The sequence below is a fragment of the Leuciscus leuciscus genome (assembly GCF_965113295.1).
Source record: "Leuciscus leuciscus genome assembly, chromosome: 17".
Lineage (NCBI taxonomy): Eukaryota > Metazoa > Chordata > Actinopteri > Cypriniformes > Leuciscidae > Leuciscus > Leuciscus leuciscus.
This window is the reverse complement of record NC_138741.1, coordinates 25,395,457-25,414,957: the sequence shown is the minus strand read 5'-3', so window position 1 is coordinate 25,414,957 and position 19,501 is coordinate 25,395,457. Positions and strand designations below refer to the sequence as shown.

At 39.3% G+C, this 19,501-nt stretch overlaps 1 protein-coding gene across 5 annotated transcripts in view; it reads left to right on the top strand.

The window, feature by feature from the left end:
• The window catches only part of ralgapa1 (Ral GTPase activating protein catalytic subunit alpha 1), a 74,300-nt gene that overhangs the window by 9,902 nt on the left and 44,897 nt on the right, over positions 1 to 19,501 (top strand). For 2 of the 5 annotated variants that reach the window (XM_082142259.1, XM_082142261.1), the window contains exons 3-20: positions 2,073 to 2,122; positions 2,719 to 2,776; positions 3,919 to 3,962; positions 4,188 to 4,365; positions 5,428 to 5,543; positions 5,864 to 6,002; positions 6,156 to 6,364; positions 7,199 to 7,444; positions 7,836 to 8,006; positions 8,438 to 8,563; positions 8,718 to 8,866; positions 8,977 to 9,100; positions 10,066 to 10,303; positions 10,455 to 10,619; positions 12,711 to 13,958; positions 16,676 to 16,800; positions 18,103 to 18,316; positions 18,399 to 18,563. In XM_082142259.1, the coding sequence (XP_081998385.1) occupies positions 2,073 to 2,122; positions 2,719 to 2,776; positions 3,919 to 3,962; positions 4,188 to 4,365; positions 5,428 to 5,543; positions 5,864 to 6,002; positions 6,156 to 6,364; positions 7,199 to 7,444; positions 7,836 to 8,006; positions 8,438 to 8,563; positions 8,718 to 8,866; positions 8,977 to 9,100; positions 10,066 to 10,303; positions 10,455 to 10,619; positions 12,711 to 13,958; positions 16,676 to 16,800; positions 18,103 to 18,316; positions 18,399 to 18,563 (3,765 nt within the window). Of the gene's footprint in view, positions 1 to 2,072; positions 2,123 to 2,718; positions 2,777 to 3,918; positions 3,963 to 4,187; positions 4,366 to 5,427; positions 5,544 to 5,863; positions 6,003 to 6,155; positions 6,365 to 7,198; positions 7,445 to 7,835; positions 8,007 to 8,437; positions 8,564 to 8,717; positions 8,867 to 8,976; positions 9,101 to 10,065; positions 10,304 to 10,454; positions 10,620 to 11,206; positions 11,348 to 12,710; positions 13,959 to 16,675; positions 16,801 to 18,102; positions 18,317 to 18,398; positions 18,564 to 19,501 lie in introns of all 5 variants that reach the window. The other 3 variants (XM_082142263.1, XM_082142260.1, XM_082142262.1) reach the window with 3 other exon arrangements.

Here is a 19,501-nt window from a genome sequence, read left to right as displayed (position 1 = left end):
TATAATCTGGCTATGTGAGACTATAGTTTGAATTAGTCTCTTTTCTTTGCATGACACATTAACATTACAGTACAGAATAGCTCTTTCGGAATTATCCTGAACATTGTATAAGCATTCATTTCATGTGTCATAGAGCAGTAGAGGTTCTCGGGAGCATCCGTAAACATCACATACTTTAGATTTTCCTGCCAAAAATGACCCAAGTTCCTCACATTAAAAGCAGTCTACAGGTTACAAGTCGGGGAAGGTCTAGTTTTTTTTTTTAAAGTTTCGTTACAAGTGGTTCACGCATTGGCAATAAAAAAGCGATTAAAACATGTAATTCTTACATATAGCCCCTTTAAAGGTACAATATGCAAGAATTTTTTTGCCGCTAGAGGGCGCTACATTCCAAACAACAACAACGGCGTAGCTTGATGACGATGTGAAGGAGCGTGGAATGATGGGAACTGTCGTTTTAAACTCCACCGTGGATGTAAATCAGTCAGACGGGAATCGAAAAATCATGTTCATGGATGAGGCTAAGTTCTATTTTTATAAATGTTGCGTTTAATGACATGCTTTTTGTGGCGAGGGGGGCGTGGTTCAGCGCGGTCTGTAACGGGAGAGAGAAGAGACGAGCAAGTAGATCAAGTGCAAAGTATTATTGGCGTGGAGAGACCGCTTATAAGCCGCGCTGGAACGAGAGAGAGACTGGAGAGAAAATTGGACGCAGAGAAAGAGAACCGGTGGATCCGAGCTCTCATTTTTGAACTGTTTTGAGCCGTCGCGGTTGCCACGGTGAATGCGCGTTGTGCGCGGCTTTTGTTTGTTTTGCTTTATTTTAATAAATTAGCCTACGAGTCCCAGTCACGCCGACCCCTGTCTTCTTCCTTCCTGACTCTTAAACCTCATCACACTTTTATTTCATTAAAATGAATTAACCGGAAGAAAAGTAAGGTTTAATACTAAATTGGTTATCATAGATGTCACTGTATTTGTTGAATTCATTGTTGTGATAACGCTGCGCAGTTTTACGTGTTCTAAACAATTGTTGTAAAAGTACATTCGAACATGCCCACATCATTTGCCAAAATACTGATTAATCTTTATGTATAACACATGCTATGTTTATTTACATGGCCATAAACACCAGACGTGATAAACAATGTCAATAAACTAAACACAAATCTAAAGCAATAATAGTTTCCTTACATAAACATAACTATTACCGAATGCTACATTTGGAAAATATAAAATTAAGCATGTCGACAGAACCAGCAGCAATCGGTAAAGAATAATTGTGTACCATAACGACTGCAAGAAACAAGCTAAAGTTTGTAGCTTGATAGACGCTACAACTACAACTTTCGCATTTGTCCAGGACTCCACGCAGTACGAGCGGAAACCAAGGGTAACGCGGATATGACGCAATTGACTGGCGACTCCCAGCTCCCCCCTGCTCTAACGCCCCGTTTCCTTGGATAAAATCGCAATTTTCTCACGATTTAAAAATAGTTGGAAACATTTGGGATATTGTAAGTAATCAACTTAACAAAATATATAACACTGGCCTTGAGATTTTGGGATATTTTAATGCAAAATTCTTACATATTGTACCTTTAAGTGGACAAAATGATTGAAGAAGTCCGGCATGAATTACCACAGAAATGTTTGTCTTTTTACCCGGAACATTGAGTTATTACATTTTGATTAGAAATTACAAGGTCAAAAAAACTTTTTGAAAATAAAACGTGGATGAATCATTCACAGTAAGATCTAGGACATGCATTTAGAAAATAGAATTTCCATTTAATGCGATGTGATTAAATGATCAAATCTTGACAAAAAAATTGTTTAGGGCATTGCTCGCTCTCTATCCAGATTTACTTTTCTTAATACTTGTACATCTTTCATTAAAATTGATTAAAAAGATTGCTTTGAGCTGGTCTTGATGCCACATGTTGAGTGCCCATGTTTCCACAACAGATAGGTAATCCTTGTTTGTTGAGCTATTAATATCAGCCCTGTGGGTTTCTGTGATCCCTTGGTGACTTTCAACATGTTCTGTGTTTGTTTGCTCTTTCCTGTAGGTCACAAATCGCAACGAGAGGAACTTGATTCTATTCTTTTTATATTTGAGGTAAGAAATGTAGATAAGCATTTAATGGCTATTTAAACACATTAGCTCAACCTCATCAGGTTTGGTTTCATTGTGTCAGCTCTTATTCAAATACTCTTATCTGGTCCAAGATGTCCACATTGTTATATGTATGATCCACTAAGTATTTGCTGAAACATTGTCATCAGTAATGAAATCATTGATAAGAGAGTGATTGACGTGCGGCTGACAGATAACCGATTCGCCTCCCAAACAGAAAACAGGTGTTCTTTGCCGCACCCAAAAGCACTACTAATGAGTCACGCTTTAGCTTTTGCTCACCTGGTATGCCCCTATGGGCTGTTTGTAATGGTGAAGGCTGGAGACACTTTAAATGTACCATCATGATGAGACAGGCATGATGTCTGTGTGAAGGAGAGCTATTTCAACATTCCAACCTATTTTAATGTCGCAAGGAAACCCGGTAATGCGTGTTTGCACAAATCTGTTTTGAAATGTAAATATGTGCTGCACTCATATTTTAATCTCTTGATATATTTATTGAGATGTTTAAGTACATGTAAAAATGTTTATATAATGTACATGTCTGCAGTCAAATCCATGTGCTTATCTTGCAGAAAATCCTACAGCTGTTACCAGAGCGAATACAAGGAAGATGGCAGTTCCACAGCATAGGTGGACATTTCTACTCATTCTAATATGCTTATTTGGTGCTCAAGAAACATTTCTTATTATTATCAATGTTGAAAACAGTTACTTAATATTTTACAATTATACAATTTTGTGGAACTTTTTTTTTCCAGTGATGAATAGAAAGTCTGAAAGATCAGTATTTATTTGAAGTTGAAGTCTTTTGTAACATTATAAATGTTTTACTGTCACTTTTGATTCATTTAATGCATCCTTCCTTGCTGAAGTAAATTAATTTATTATTATATAAAAAATAAGTTGTTAAAAAAAAGCCTTATTTTGAGATTATGATTATTAGTGACGTCTCGTGAGAAAATTTTCACACAATAAACTTGGGAGATATTGTATATAATTTGCGAGCATCAGGGAACCGCTATCTATATGCATGGTGATCGCTTTTGAATGCGCGCTTGCTTTGCACTTCGAATTCACGATCACATGTACATGTGTATAGGAGAGGCGGTGCTGACCCCACATTTTACAAGATAAAATATGTCAAATAATGATGGTCAGGATGCCCACCAAATCCTGTGCCATCGTCCTGTCAGTCATCTCTCCTTACTCTTGTCACATGATTAGTTAAATCTGACTCCAGCTTCACTGTGCTTCAACTCTGCAACACAGTGTAGGCGATGCCACGAAGGGCAAATAATGTAATCGGTGTACGAAAGAACACAGTGTAACACTGACTTTTTCAGCAAGCCTAATTACCATGGAAGAGATGTAATGTATCTTGTGATGCTTTGCGCCTGATTTTAGTGGCTTAACATCTTGTATTGGCCGGTGGTCTCTCCTTTTCCTCTGCTTTGAAGTCTTTTAGCAGAAGGATACACAGACCACCAAGATAAACACAGAGAATGCCAAGGATCTGGGGCCCAGAAACACCCAGATCTGACCGAGAACTCTGACATTACAGTCCTTCATCACTGACTAAATGAGATAAACAATACTTAGACTGGCTTTAACATGAAGGATAAATAATTTTCAGTTTTATTTTATTTTGCTCTCTTCTCAGTAAACCCTAATTACAAACATGTTTTCCAGAATGATCCAGTTAGCTCAGTAAGCCAGCTCATTTGGAAGTTATGAATTTGTTCCTCAGACTAAACAACTGTGTTGCTTCATAGGTCTCGTTCTCAAGAAACTGTTACACACTGGAAACTCCCTAAAGGTATTAAATCTCGATACATAGTTTACAATATTTTAACGGTATCTCAATAATCATTGAATGAGTGTTTATTGGTCATTTTTTAAGAATCTTAAAGAAGATTTTTTTTTATTACGACGTATTAAATTTAGCCTCTGAAACAACTTCTTTTTTTCTGCTGACACAACCAAGGCTTTGAGAGCAGCTAAAAATTGTAATCAATAATGTGGTTGTATGTGTGGTGCATAGATCCGGAGGGAAGGAGTGCGTCTGTTCCTTCTGTGGATGCAGGCTCTGCAGCACAATGCTCTGAGAGAGCAGCTCTGGATCTTCGCCTGTCTGATCCCAGGATTCCCTGCACCACAGTCCGAGCTGGGCCCCCGAACCCTGGATAATCTGATCAGCCCTCCTCTTAACCTTCAGGAGAGTGAGTGTTTGTTCACTGTTTCTCACACCTTCTGTCTCATGAAAACTGATAACCAAAATCTTTCACAGAGCTTTTGTACATTTCTTTATTTAGTCTCTTAAGGTCATGTATAGTGCTAGTCAAGGTTTCTCTTACCAACTTAGTCGTCATTTCATTTTCTTGACCATTTTCCATCCTCTTTCCAACCTTTAGAATTAAAGTTATTGTAGTAAAGTTTTTTTTTAATCTAATATTTATTTTATTTTATTTTATTTCAACTTGATGAAATGATTTTCAATAGTTTGTTTATTAATAACAACACTGGCTGATTGTTGGGATGTCATAGGGTGCTTTCACACTGGCAGTTTAGTTTGTAATGGGGCACAGTTCGCATGAAAAATTGGTAATGTAAAAGCTGTCATATGGACCCGGGAGTGCACCGGGCCACCGAACCCGAGACTAACCTGTTAGAGGTGGTGGCACTGGAACTGTAGTGTGATTTGCATGCATGTGGAAGAACTCGCACTTGGGTGCACACTTGTTCAGTCAGTAAAGTAACCTGCGCATGCATTTTAGCCGAAGATGACGTCACTAATTCAACAGCGCATACTAGGGGATGACAGTGGTGGTGATTTACCTTGGATACGAGCGAGAGTGAGAATGCAGTGTCATCGTGCAGAGTGCAATCAGAGCGGCAAATGAATGGCTCATAATCCGCGGTGTCCTCAAAAGAGTCCATTTGCAAGCAGCAGAAAGCAACCTTCATGCGCCACATCTACATTAAACCCAAGAGTTGTTCATTCTGCTGAGCATAATAGCACCAAGTTAATAAAAAAACACTATATATTTGCCTGCATTCTGTTTTCTATCATGCACTGTGCACATTTATGATGACATAAGATGAATGCAAATGCACATAGACTCAAGTGAGAGTGAAGCCAGACCAATGCTGCCAATCGCACTCGGACATCTCTTTTTTTGTGGACTGTGCTGGGAGCTATTTGAGTATCTCTGCATAGTAAATTAAACTCACATCTGATGTTATATCCCCTTCAAAACATATATTTTTGTCCATTGCTGCAGCTCAAGTGACTCCAGAGGAGATCAGCCCGCTGGTGCCTCCTCAGTCAGGTGATAAATCCCAGGAGGATCTCACTGGCTACTTCCTGGAGGCTCTACTTAAATACATGGTAAACCAGGTACTCCCCTCTTGCTACTAACATTGCTGATGCTAACACGGCTGGCGCAGACCCAACGCTAAAGCTGTGGAAACCAAACTTACATGCCACTGACCCCAGATCTGCATGCAGTTGATGCCAGAAACCCTTGCTGCAGTGGTGTGTGTTTCCCTGGCGCTACAACGGCTGCTCTGCTTCACACCCTCCCCAACATAAACAACTGCACCACGCACTGCCTGCCTCCACCAACCCTACTGTCCTCCACAAAACACAAACAGGCTGTTCTGTCCCAGCTGCTGTGTATGTGCTCAGCTTGCCATGTGTGTTTTGTGCCCCTACAGGCCAAAAGCCTGGAGTGGAAGTGCAAGGAGAACCATGAGAAGGGGTTCGCCTTCCTGTTCGCCAATTTCAAAAAGTATTACCTGCCCCATATCTTCCCCAACTTCTCCAAGGAGACCAGTTTGTACAATCCTATTCTGGGTAAGAGTTAATGAAAATCCTTCATGACAAAGTAAACATTCTTTTTTTTTTTTTCATTGTTTTTGATGAGCTATTTTTGCTGTGACAAAGTTAGTTTTAATTGCTCAGGATGATAAGATGTCTAATTTGGATTTGTGTCCTGTTTTATAATAGAGGTTCCACCCATGAGACCAAAGCCTTACTACATAGTTGTTAAAAGAGACCCAGAGACCAATGAAGCCCTGTACTGCACTAAAGAGAACTTCCTCAATGCCAGAGTCATATTTATTCGCTGGCTGGTCTCCTTCTGGCTGGAGCCACGGTCAAACACAGGAACAAACATCCCTGGCATGGAAGGAGAAATCGTGCCAAAGAATATCCAGGTAGCAACACAGATCTTCACATGTATGATGCAGTAATGGTTGCAAAGCACTATTAGGGTTGGTCTGACTTGGCTTTTAAAGTTATATTTCCCTCAGAAATGAATATTCTGTCATCAGTTACTCACCTTTGTGTTCAAACCCATAAAATTTGGTTAAACTTCGAAACACAAATAAAGATATTTTTAATAAAAACAGAGGTTTATGTCCTTCCATTGAAAGTCCAGGTAACCAACATTTTGAAGATCATAAAAAGGTCATAAAGGCGTCGTAAAATGAATCCATATGAATTGATTGGTTAACTCCAAGCCTTGTGAAAAGAGATATGATTGCTTTATACCATGAACAGATTTAACGTAGGCTTTTATTTACATCTAGCCAATGATCAACACACATACATACATGCATACATAAATAGAGCACATCACATATAGTAAACATGGAAACTCAAACATGCAAACCAACGAGGTTCGTTCTAGCATGTGACGCACGCATGAAACAGCTTCCATTGTTTGACGAATGTGATGCTTGTGTTTTTATATGTGAATAAAAGCCTAAATTAAACCTGTTCATTATATAAAACGATCATGTCTTTTCACAAGAATTGGATTAAACCTTTTGATTCATGTGGATTAATTTTACAACACCTTTTATGAAATTTTTTTATCTTAAAAGGTTTGATTACCTGGACTTTCAGTGGTGTTTTCAATGGGTGAACTAAGGTTTGGATTAGTAACCAAAATGCTGCACATTTAACCCCAGGTTGCTCCTGAGGTTGTCTCAGCACCATTGAACAAGCCGTAAACGTGCATTTTTGCAATGCTGCTGCTGTTTCAGAGAGCAGCGGTGGGCCTGGCTGCCCGAGGGGAGGATGGCGGCCTGAGACCAGATGGCCTGGATGGGGGTGGGTCTGGCGAGCCGGAGCAGTCCCACTCAAACACCAGCACCCTGACAGAGAGAGAGCCCAGCTCCTCTAGCCTTTGCAGCATGGACGAAGAGCACCTCACTGACATCGAGGTGGTGCGCCGGGTCCTGTGCTCCTCTAGAACCAATGTCAACTTTATCACTGAGATCTTTCGACAGGTAATCCTCCCACGTAGAACAGAAGCGCTTCACTAAATCTAAATATCAATGACAGAGGAAGAAGTCTGGATCATTTTGAAGAAGTGGTTATGAGAGGTTGATTGTTCTTTTCGGGGACTTCTGTGTCCTAGTGATAGACAAGTTCACAAAGAGGAACATGAATGGGGATTTGTACAGCCCATAGTCTGAGGATCTCAAAAACCCTGTTTAAAATGGTGCACTTAATGTTTACTTGTGGTCTTGGGGACTGGCAATGACTGTCAAGTTTGCACACATGAAGTGGAAAAATGGCCAGCTAATGAATCTCATATCTTTAGTCACTGATTCCTCTAATTATATACTATACACTGATTCTGTCTGTGATTATAAGTGAGTGTATTATATTCTGCAGGCGTTTCTATTGCCCATGTGTGAGTCTGCAGCCATGCGTAAGGTGGTGCGGGTGTATCAAGAGTGGATCTCTCTGCAGGATAAGCCTGTGTTTATGAGAGAGCCAGAGGAAGACCGATTCACAGGCCAGCTGGACTCTGCCCACGAGCAGAGAACTGATAAAGAGGAGGAGGTAGGTGTCTCTGAACTGAAGTTTATATCAGAGGAATGCTAAGACTGTTATTAGACGCTGAGTCAGCCTGCACAGCTTGGTCCCTAGTTTCTTTGTACCAGATATATTATGTGGTGGTATTGGCTAATATCCACTTTTTTTATTATTGGCGTCAGTCTGGCAAGGTTGCTGCAAGGAGCTTATATCAGGGCTTATTTTTTCCAATTCATGTGTTTACTTTTTCTAAGCCAAGTTTCTAAAGTATTAAATAGTCACACACTTTTCTATATTATATTATATTATATTATATTATATTATATTATATTATATTATATTATATTATATTATATTATATTATATTATATTATTTTATATTATAATGCCTATGGAGTTTTAGTTTAATATATTGCTCTGTTATTGTTCACCAATCAATGTTTATCTTGTTTGTGCAGGATATTGGGCTCACAGTGTCTGTTCACAATCAAAACCCTAATTGGTGCAGGAGTTCTGGAAATAAATCCACTGATTCTGAGGTTTTGGAGTACAACGTCCATGCTGGTGTCCAGGCCACACTACAGGTGAGCCCAGGTGTTGGTGTACAGGTTCAAGGTTGGTTCAAGATCCAGAGTTGTAACTGAAAGGCTGTGGGTTCAAACCTTGCAAAGATCACTTATGCAAAACAGGCGTTTGTCATCTAATCTCATTTCTCCCACAATCTCTTTCTCCTTGCAGGTTTTCATCACCAACTCCTCTAACGTCTTCCTTCTAGAGGCAGCCAATGAGCTGAAGTCACTTCTGGAGGAGCATGTTGACATGTGCAAGCGTGTGCTCAACATATACCGCAGTCTGGTTATGCATGAAACCATGAACCAGAAGACCTGGTATGTCCATGCACATTACACTTCATTACTCTGGTCTCAGGTGTCTGCTTGAAAGAAATCTGCTCAAGCTCTTGTCCAGCTCATCATGAGTGTGTTTGTGTCCATCACAGGGAACAGGTCTTGCTGGTATTGCTAAGGGTAACTGAGTGTGTGATGAAGAGGCCTCCATCCATAATGCCTCATGGGAAGAAGAGTAACACTTTATCAGGCCGTTTGGCAGGGGCCATTTTTCAGGTACCACCCACCAACATACCACAACAGTCAGCTTTTTTTAGGCAAAAGCTGAGTCTTTGTGGTAAGCAGCCACAACTGTGAAAAAAGCCATGTTTTTGTTGCGTTGCGCTGGATGGGCCATAGGAAATTCTCATTGGTCCAAAATCACGCACCACATACTACACATCATAAATGTTCTGACTGGCTGTGGTTTTGTTGTTTTGCACAGTATTTCACTTTCAGTTGGACACAGCCAGTAGAAATCTTTGAAGAATGATTTGTTTGTCCGTGTTAAGGCCCATTCACAGCAAGAACGATAAAGATATAGTTCTAAAAATCATTCTAAATATAAAAGAATAGGGAAGCCCACACCACAGTTATAACTGCACAGAAGAATGATATAGTTGGAATCACTTTCAGAACGATTAAATTTTTTTAAAACAATGACAGCCAATCAGAATCCATCCTGCTTTAAAGAGCTTGAGCATTTAAACTCAAATGCGACAAAACTGCAGCGCGTGCTTAGAATAAACAGAAAGATATCGTCCGCTGGTGTGGACGCTAATATAGTTATCCTTATAGTTATCGTTTTTGATGTGAGCGTGTCTTTATTGTTAACTAAAACTATAAAAAATTTGTTTTTGAAATAAAGATAAAATTAAATATAATATAATATACATATTATATGAAAAACTTAAATAAAATAAATTTAAATCGACATCTTACAATTACTAAAACTGAAATAAATATAAATGAAAGCTGAATATTAAAAAATTATAAAAAATCAGCACATAACATATTTTCTAAAAATTAAAATTAAAATACTGAAATAACTGAAAAAGAAAAGCTAATTAAAAAAATGTATTTGGTATATAATATAATATAATATAATATAATATGTATAAATAATACAAAATTATTATTTCTAGTTCTTCTGTTAAAGGTTCTGATGTAGTCCATACTGTGTGGTCTGTCTTCCTGTTCAGACTCTGATTGTGGCCTGGATCAAAGGGAATCTGAACGTGTACATCTCTCGGGAGCTGTGGGACGACCTGCTGTCTGTACTCTCCTCTCTCACCTGCTGGGAGGAGCTGGTCACAGAGTGGTCCCTCACCATGGAGACACTTACCAAGGTTCTAGCACGCAACCTTTACAGCCTGGACCTGAACGAGCTACCCCTGGACAAACTCAGTGAGCAGAAGCAGAAGAAACACAAAGGCAAAGGTGAGTTTATATTAAAAATTCTAAATCACATGAAATACTTTTGTGCTTGCACATAGACTAAAGTAGTTGCATAACATCTCAAGCCTTTGAAACATACCAGCTTCACTCTCTCAAACGTATATAAATCATATATTTGTCCCACTACCTCTAGGTGGTGCCCACGAGGGCCAAAAAATCACAGTCGATCGGTCGTTCTCCAAAGGCTGGAGTCGAGACCCACCAGGCCAAGCTGTTGCCATGAGACAGCGCAGCGCTACCACTGCTGGCTCACCAGGCATCGAGAAGGCCAGAAGCATCGTCAGACAGAAGACTGTGGGTGAGTGTGTTTCAAACCCTTCCTGTCAGATTAAATCTATGATGTTTAAAAGAAGAGAACAAGATTGTGTTAAATGATGTCTTTTCTTAAGGTGCGGTCACATTAGTGAAGTTTTGCGGGCAAAAAGGTCTGTTGTAAATGATGTAGAGATGTATGAAGTACAGCTCACACAGAAATCACTTTCTAACCAAGATGATTTCTATTGGTCAACTTGGCAAATTTGCTTGACCGTCTTGAATTGTTGCGAATCTTTAACACGCCATGTTTCTCTTAATAAGTTCACAGTCTAGATTTTCCAGAGACTTGATGTTCATGTGTTCACCAGTCAGCGCTGATTTAAGATGCACTGATAGGCTCGTTTCTTTACCTCTTCTTTGTGATGCTCACTGCTTTCTGCCATCACTTTCTCTTTTTCTCTCTCTCTCTCTCTCTCTCTCCACCTCTCCATCATGTCTTTCTCTTCCCTAACACCTCCCGTGTTCCTCCATCACTTCTTGTCTCTCTCTGCCCCATTTCCCTTCTCTCTCCGTGTTGTTGTCGTCATTCTTCTCTTTTTCTCTCTGGGTGTGTGTGTGTGTGGTCTGTAGCTCTGCGTAGTTGCTCTACGGGGGACAGTCTGCTGTCCTCAGCCTTTATCCGCAGTGCTAAAAGCGCACCTGTCCTGATCCACCCCGTACACCCTCTCCTGCCTGATTCTGTCCTCACTCCCCTAGCTGACGAGCTGTCAGGTAGAGCCCTCTACGCCCGTATCGGCACTCTCGCCTCTGACTGCGTCCCGGCCTATGGATGTGCATGTATACGTATGTGTGCACACTTCCTATAGTTAGCAGCACCATCCTGACACTGTTATTATTGTATGTGTTTAGTGGTTTTCATTTATTAAACCTGGATGTGTTTTTCATGTGTTTAATGTGGAAGATTCCCTTCTCGTTCACCATTGCTTTAAAGCCTCGTGCACTTATGCAGTTGCTTTCTGATAGGATGAATCTCAAGACAAATATCAAGAAAGGATTTGGTCACATTTATTCCTAGAATAACAAATAATTCATAAATTATATTCAGCTTGAAGACAAGAACAAAGAAAAATAAACTATTTTTATATTTTATTTATTTACTTTTCAAACTGGAAATGTAGGGAATTACAGAGGTGTACCTTTTTTTAATCTATATATCTATAATATATAATATATATATATTTTTTGGCTTCTGTTTTTTGGCTATAAGTACACTTAGTCTCTATAAAATTATAGGAAACACTTTATAATAAGATCAAATTTGTTAACAGTAGTGAATTCAGTAGTTATCATGAACTAACAATGAAGTGTAATTTTTGAAGCATTTATTAATCTAGGTTAATGTTAACTAATAAATATAACATGGTTCATTGTTAATTTGTCCATTCATAGTACATTAATGTTAATGTATTAGTTACCATTTATTAAGTTAATTTTAACTTGAATATATATATGTATATTTTTATTTTTTAAATGATTTGGGGGGGAAATATGACCCGGACATATTTCTTTGTATGCACTTCACCCAACAGTCCTGCATGTGTGTTTATCTTTACATTTTTCCTTGTCTTTGTGAATCTACAGTATTATCTTTCTCGTATCACATTTCATTCAGTATAATCCCTCTTCACACCCAGAACTAGAACTTTTGAGAAAAATACCCTCTACAGGATTTACCCTTTGTCTGCATCTCTTCATCATCATGTTTATCCGAATTATTAAGGAGAATGCCCAAATGTAATAATTAATTTGTGTTTTAAAAAGTGATTAGCTTTCTTTTTGCTTGTGATCTGATATGTTTAGTTTAACCTTTGAGATTCAGTAGTAAATTTCACCTTGATTTCATTTTGTTTTACATATGCATGTATTTATTTTATTTTTTGCATGTAAAATGTGGCCACAGTGGATCTGTTAATATGATAATACTTTCTAGGTCCTTTTATCACCTTTAGGTATCTAATATTTGAAGACTTGTTGCTTAACTTGTCATATTAATATAATATTACTGACCATATTAATGCATAATCAAGCCTGCATCCTTAAACATGCTGATTTTTGCATATCTGTTCGTGTTCAGACCTGGAGGAACCTCCCATGGTCCAGCGCGGGCCGCGGATCCGCCACTGCTCTCAGAGCGAGGAGACCCCGTCGTCCGAGGTGTTTTCTGCCTCCGGTGAGCTGGAGCAGCCCCCTCTCCCCCGCAGCAGCAGCGCCTCTGACATCATGGAGCCCTTCATCGCAGAACGGGTCAAAGGTGCACTTCCTGTCTCTGACAGTCCCTCTCACTCCTCCCACTTTACCACCACCACTTCTGAGTCCCCCCACAGTTCCCAGACCCCACACCAGCTTACTGACCCACACCAACCCCCTGACAGCCAGGCATCCCTGGAGGTGGGCGAAAGCATCTATGACCATCTCTGCCAGATGTCAGGGCAGCAGCCCCCCTTTATCCCCGATTGGTCCTGTCCGGCCGCGGCCTCGACCAATCAAACCGAGGGCGAAGGGGAGGAGGACGTCTTCAGCGCTTTTAGGGAGTTTTGTAGCAAGGAGGACGTGAAAGTAGAAACAGGTGCAAATAACAAGCAGGTGCAGTTTGAGGGAAGTGGGGATTGGGCGCTAGAATGGGATAAACAAATGGAGCAAAGTGAGAAGAGTTTTTACGAGTGCTTAGGGGAGTGCGACTGGGATTTGAGTGATTTGAGTTTGAGTACGCAGCCAACAGAGGGCAGCAAAGTCACGCAGCTACACCGACAGAACGCCACAGACAGGGTTAGCGAGAGCGAGCTTAGTCCGCAGCCTTCCCAGTTTGAACCGAGGCCCAAGCTGTCCCATCTTGACCCCAAAAAATGCCATAGCGGTGGGGTCCATGTCAGCTTCCGCCCATCCACAGAGTCTGTGCAGTTTCACAACCCTCTGGACCCCAAAGAGGCACACTGGAAGACCCGACTTCGCCGTCTCGGCCACTTCAGCAGCCACTCGGTTGGGGCGAGCGGGGCAGCAGCAAAGGGCGTGGGGGAGGGGGTCACCAGTTGCGATGCGGTTGAGCGCGATAGAGGCTCCATCAGCGGGGCTAGACGTGGCCGACTCGGCCGTCCGACTCTCCGCCCTCGGGGATCCCGCTCTAGATCTCAGGAGTCAGGTTGCAGCCCCTCACGGCAGCAGCAAGTTCTGTTGGGCGGTGTGTATAAGTCTATGTTCCACGCTCTCTCCAAACCCAAGGCCCAGGCGGTGTCGCCCCAGCGTCAAGGCAAAGCGCCCGCTTCTGAGGCTCACCTGAAGGACCTGTACACTCAAGTAATGGGCTATTTTGGAAGAAAAACATCAGGTGAGGACTTGATCGGCTCGATGTCAACATGGAAGACATGAAAAAAAGCGCCTGTGCATTTTCTCTTTTTTTCTATCTTTTCTTGTGACTGTTTGATTTTTGCTGAATGTGGATTGAATTGAAGCCTCTTTTTGTATTTCTTTCAAAGTAGCTCAATTCCAAAAAAAAAAAAAAAAAAGACTCCCAAAAGACCAACGGCCCCCCACCTGTGGGACGGCTTCCCCTCCTCCTCAAGCTTCTGGGACCTAATCTCTGCTGCCCCTCTTCCCTGGATGCTGCATGCGACCTCATGCCTACCTCCCCGCCCTCTGTCAATCTCTCACACACGTACACACACACACATACACATGCTCACTGACACATTCATAAAACCTAATGTTATGTATTTAATATATATAGTTGTTAATAATGTAATTTTTAAAAGGAGTAGTTTCTGTCATCTTTTATATCCTTATTTTGTTTTCTGAGTGTTCTTTTCCATTATGGGCTTCAAAAATGACAAAAAAGCACCTTATAATGTAGTTTTTCTTAGCCATTGATTATTCATCTTGATTATTTTGGGGGATTTTGACAATAGCAATGTTGGAACCCTGGCTGGTTTATGCCTGTCGTGCTTTCATATTCTTTATATTCTGTTAGGTGGTTTATTTGCAGCAGTGACAGAAATGATCAGGGTGATTATGATTTCCAAGGGCATTTTTACTTTTATAAGGAGAGATTTTTCTGTATATTATTCTTACATGTGATCAATAACTTCAATTCTGATAATAACTCACTATAGAGCTGTTGTCAATCAAATATGAATATTGCAATATTAAATCATTTAAAAAGCCTAACTGACACTTGAAACAATGCACACACATATATAATACACACACGCACACAAACTTGTTTTTTTTGGGACCTACTAGATCATTTCAGCTTGCACATCACAAAACTACATTTATATTATCGTAGGCAATATATATTGCACACCTCTACTTATACGATGCTTTTTTTTTTTGAAGCTCAACAGTTTCTCATTATGGAAAAAAGCGCTCTGAACTCTATGCAATACATCATCTTTTGAGTTATACAGGGTTTTGAACAACATAAGGATGTGTATATGATGACAGAATTTTCATTTAAGAGTGATCAAACCCTTTAACAGTATACAGTTGTACTTGCCATAGTTGCAGTGTTTTGAATGGCCAGTAGAGGGCAGCACTATCCCTCTCAAAGTAGGCTGTGTGTTAAAAGCTTGCCGGCTTGTCTGTAGTGAAGTAGCAGGCATCACCTCTTAGAACGCCTCCTGTGTACAGTTCAGTTGCGCAAGCTGATCGTTGATCAGGGCCTTCATGACTTAAACACAGCTTGTAGTCTACACTAACAAGACTTCTAGGATTATCCAATGACCAAAGTCACCACCCCACCATACCAAGTGAGCTGTCGTGTTCGTATGATTTGTTTTTAACCAGTGGCTCCCTAACCCTTTGCTTTGGGATGAAGGCTGCCTCGTCTTGTTGTGGGTGGCTCCTCTAACATACTCACTGCTGTCTCACTTTAACCTCGGTCACCATAAAGGCTCACTAACTCCTAGGTTTGGACTTACAGGGTTTGCTCTGTCTCTCTCTCTGTCTGTCTGTCTCTGTTTGGGGACTGCATGAACTGTGAGTAACTGCATTGCTTCACTGGATGGAATCAGTTTTGTGGTTGGCTTCCATTTAAAGATTTTGTTTTCCATTTTTGTGCTCTGGTTTAGCGATTTATGAGTTTAATGTCAAAGGAGTTTGGTTGTGTTTAAAGGACAATAGTGTCAAGTTTCGTCCACTCAGTTTATCACCACAAATATTTTATGATCTTGTTGATTGATGCTTAATGCAGGTTCAAGCATCCTGTTACTGTGTTGGTGAAACAAGATACGTTTTTAGCATGATATGAAAAACATTCACTTCCATTCAAAAGCTTGAGGTCAGTAAGATTTTATCAAAAGTGACAGTAAAGCCATTTATAGTGTTAAAAAAATATCTATTTCATGTAAATGCTGTTCTTTTGAACTTTGTTCATCAGAGAATCCTGAAAAAACATAGTTTCCATAAAAATATAAAGCAGCACAACTGTTTTCAACATTGATAATAATAAGAAATGTTTTTTGAGCAGCAAATCATCATATTAGAATGATTTCTGAAGGATCATGTGACACTGAAGACTGGAGTAATGATGCTGAAAATTCAGTTTTGTTATCACTGGAATAAATAACTTTTTGAAATGCATTATTAAAATACTGTTATTTTTAAATTGTAATAATCACAATATTACTGTTTTACTGTATTTTTTATCAAATAAATGCAGCAGTATTGGTGAGGAGAAGAGACTTCTTTAAATCTTACCAACTTCAAACTTTTGACATGCTTTTGTCCTAAAGTGATTTATAAGATACATTTGATTTATTGAATGTGAACAGGTTGCTATTGTTAAAAAAAAGTAAAATGTCAAACATGAGCAACAAACATTTTTTAATGACACTGTTGTCCTTTAAGAAAATTGTGTTTATTTACTCACTGTCCCCAAACTTGTATAAACTAATTCATAATTATACTCAAGATATGTACTGTACCTGTAGACAGAGGCAGACACCACTACAAAGAGGAAGTCAGTCAGTCCATGCCACTCTACTAGGTCATCTGTGTTTGTCTCTGTAAAATTACTGATGTGTCGTTTTGTGCCTGTTGTCTTAGTCAATAAAGATGAGCTGACGCCGAAGATGAGGCCCATGTCCAACGATGCTGGCAGCAGCAACCCTAATGACAGTGACCTCATGGACGAGTTCATCCAGGAGAGACTGAGGGCCAGAGGCTCTTCTGTATGTCTATACACACATTCAGTATGCATAGTGTCTAAAACTACATCGAGTTAAGTGGTAGTTGATGCACGTGCTTCAAGCTTGAACTGCTCAGATGGTAGGAAAATTACAAAATTAACGCTTGTCTGAGGGCATGAATCATTATTTTGGTTGCATTATTTTCTATATAATAAATCATTGTAAATGATTGCATTTAATTGTCAGTCTTAATAATTATTATATATAAATGAGTAGGGTTGGGTATCGTTTGATACCTTAAAAATAAGGCAAAAAAAAATCACATTTATTGATAATTAAGATAGCAGCAACTGAATTGTATATCTGTCTTTTATTGTTTAATTAACATTATTATAGAGATGGCAGCAGGAATTTTAGGCTGATGTCTCTTTAGGAGCTGCACGGTTCCAGTATACTGTTATTCGTTTTCTTTGTCAACGGTTTATGTTCACTTTAGACATAACCGACTGTTTACGAGAATATTTTGACACATTTTTGTGTGTATTTGTCCGTTCAAGTGCAAAAACATGCAGAAGAGATCTCAGTTCAGTATCGCGCACTATTCAATATGAGAGGCTGCTTTCTGTGCACACGTTTTGGATCTGTGCGCAGCAAAGAAATCAGCGCACGGGTTTTCTTGTGCTTGAAAGGTTTAAAGTCATATTAAAGTGGACACAGGAATCGATAAGAGCAACTGAAAAGTGTCTGATTTCTGAATTTGAATAGATTTTCGATTCCCAACCATGCAAAAGCAAATATGCCGCTTAAAATAGTTTGATACTACAACATGGCTAACCAAAAGTATCTCATGTCAGCTAAATACTGCATAATTTCAACTATATAATCCAGTCTTTCATTCTGGTCTGGAGAAGTAATGTAGTTTGACACTGATATTCTGCTAATTATGTACAAAAGTGTAATATATTTATTATATAAATCTAACTTATAAATGATTTATTATCATTTATTCGAATACATGTCAGAGGGCATGCTTAATTATTTTGGTTGCATTATTTTCTTTATAATTAATCTCACTAAATGATTACATCAAATTGACAGCTCTGATAATTATTATAAACAAATAAAAATATGCTGTTTATAATAGTTTTTGGCACCACAAACATTATCGAAAGTCAGCTAAATGCTGCTTAATCAAAATTGTAGTTTAAAACACGCATAGATTCTGCTTATTATTTATACTAGAATTTAAATATATGCTAAAAAAATTATAATTTAATAATTCATTTATTTTATTTATATGCAATATTATTAATATATATTATGATTTTCTTATGTTCTTTTTAGAGCATGACGAGGCGTGGCAGTAGCCCGGGAAGTCTGGAGATCCCCAAAGATCTACCAGAGCTCCTGAACCGCCAGAATGCCACGCGCCCTGCAGACGACCCCGGTGTGCCCTCTGAGTGGACCTCCCCAGCCAGCGCCAGTGGAAGTGACCTCATAAGCTCCGACAGCCAATCAGATTCCTTCAATGCTTTTCAATATGACAGCAAGTTTGAAAGTAAGTGGATCAGAGTGGTTAAGCTTGAGCTGAAAGTGTGCTTTGAGAGAGGTTGGATATATATGGATGTATTTGTGTGCAGATTTCAGCTTCCCCCCTGAGACGTCTGCGGATCAGGATAGTTTGGGTGGAGCAGGGCAGACCGCAGAGGAACAGGAGCTTTCCAGTCTCACAACAGTCCACATCGACTCCGAGACCAGCAGCCTCAGTCAGCATGGCCTGTCTGCTGACACGGTCACCATTACTGGTACACTCTCTCACACTCACGTGCAAAAGGGTGTCATGGGCTGGTAACTGAAAGGTTGTTGGTGTGAACTCCTGGCATCACTGTAAGCAACTATCTTATGTTGTAACAAAAGTCTTAATTATCATTTTAAGCAATACAGCCTAATTTAATTATTAAACTTCAAAAGGCCACAATTTAATGAAATAAATGTGATATTACTGCTATTTTGGTTACGCAAAAAACTGTATCTGGGATTTAATTCGACGTAAACTCTTGGCTGTTCCGTCATAGGAAGGAAAGGCTAATACATTTTATTAATCATTCAGTATATAGATTTTACTAGTTTTGCCACAATAATATTTTACTGTGTTTCTTTGAACACATTTTTTTAGCGTACCAGCAAAATCCAGTTGCGATTGACTAATTTGTATGTGTTTATATATTATCACATAAACCAGTTTGTATGTATATTCAAAAAAACATCCTGAGTATTTTCAACTGGAAGTTGCTCTGTTTTGCAGTTTAATTTTTGCAGTCTAAGTAAAAGGATCTGAGACACATGGTTTATTTTGAGATGTACGAGGATGTTCTGTATAGACGTGGTATTCATTTTAGTTGTGCAGGACTTAAAAGGTTTGCAAAAGTCTTTTATTTACATTTTTTTTAAAGAAAACTTTGCATATACCCTGGGAAAAGGACATGTTTTGATTTCTTGGTCTGAATCCATATTTGATTTCTTTTCAAAATGGTATTATTTGACAATCCAATCACTTTTTTGCAAGTTTTTTGCTCTTTTGGTTTAAGTTTAAAATCTTAACATACACTGACCGACATGTCAGTCGTGGTTGCATTGCAAGTAAACAAAGAATGTGAGCTGCTCACCAAACGCAATTTCAGTGAGGACGAGCAGCAATGCGAAATGCATTATACTGTAATAGACAAATAATTTATCATCAATT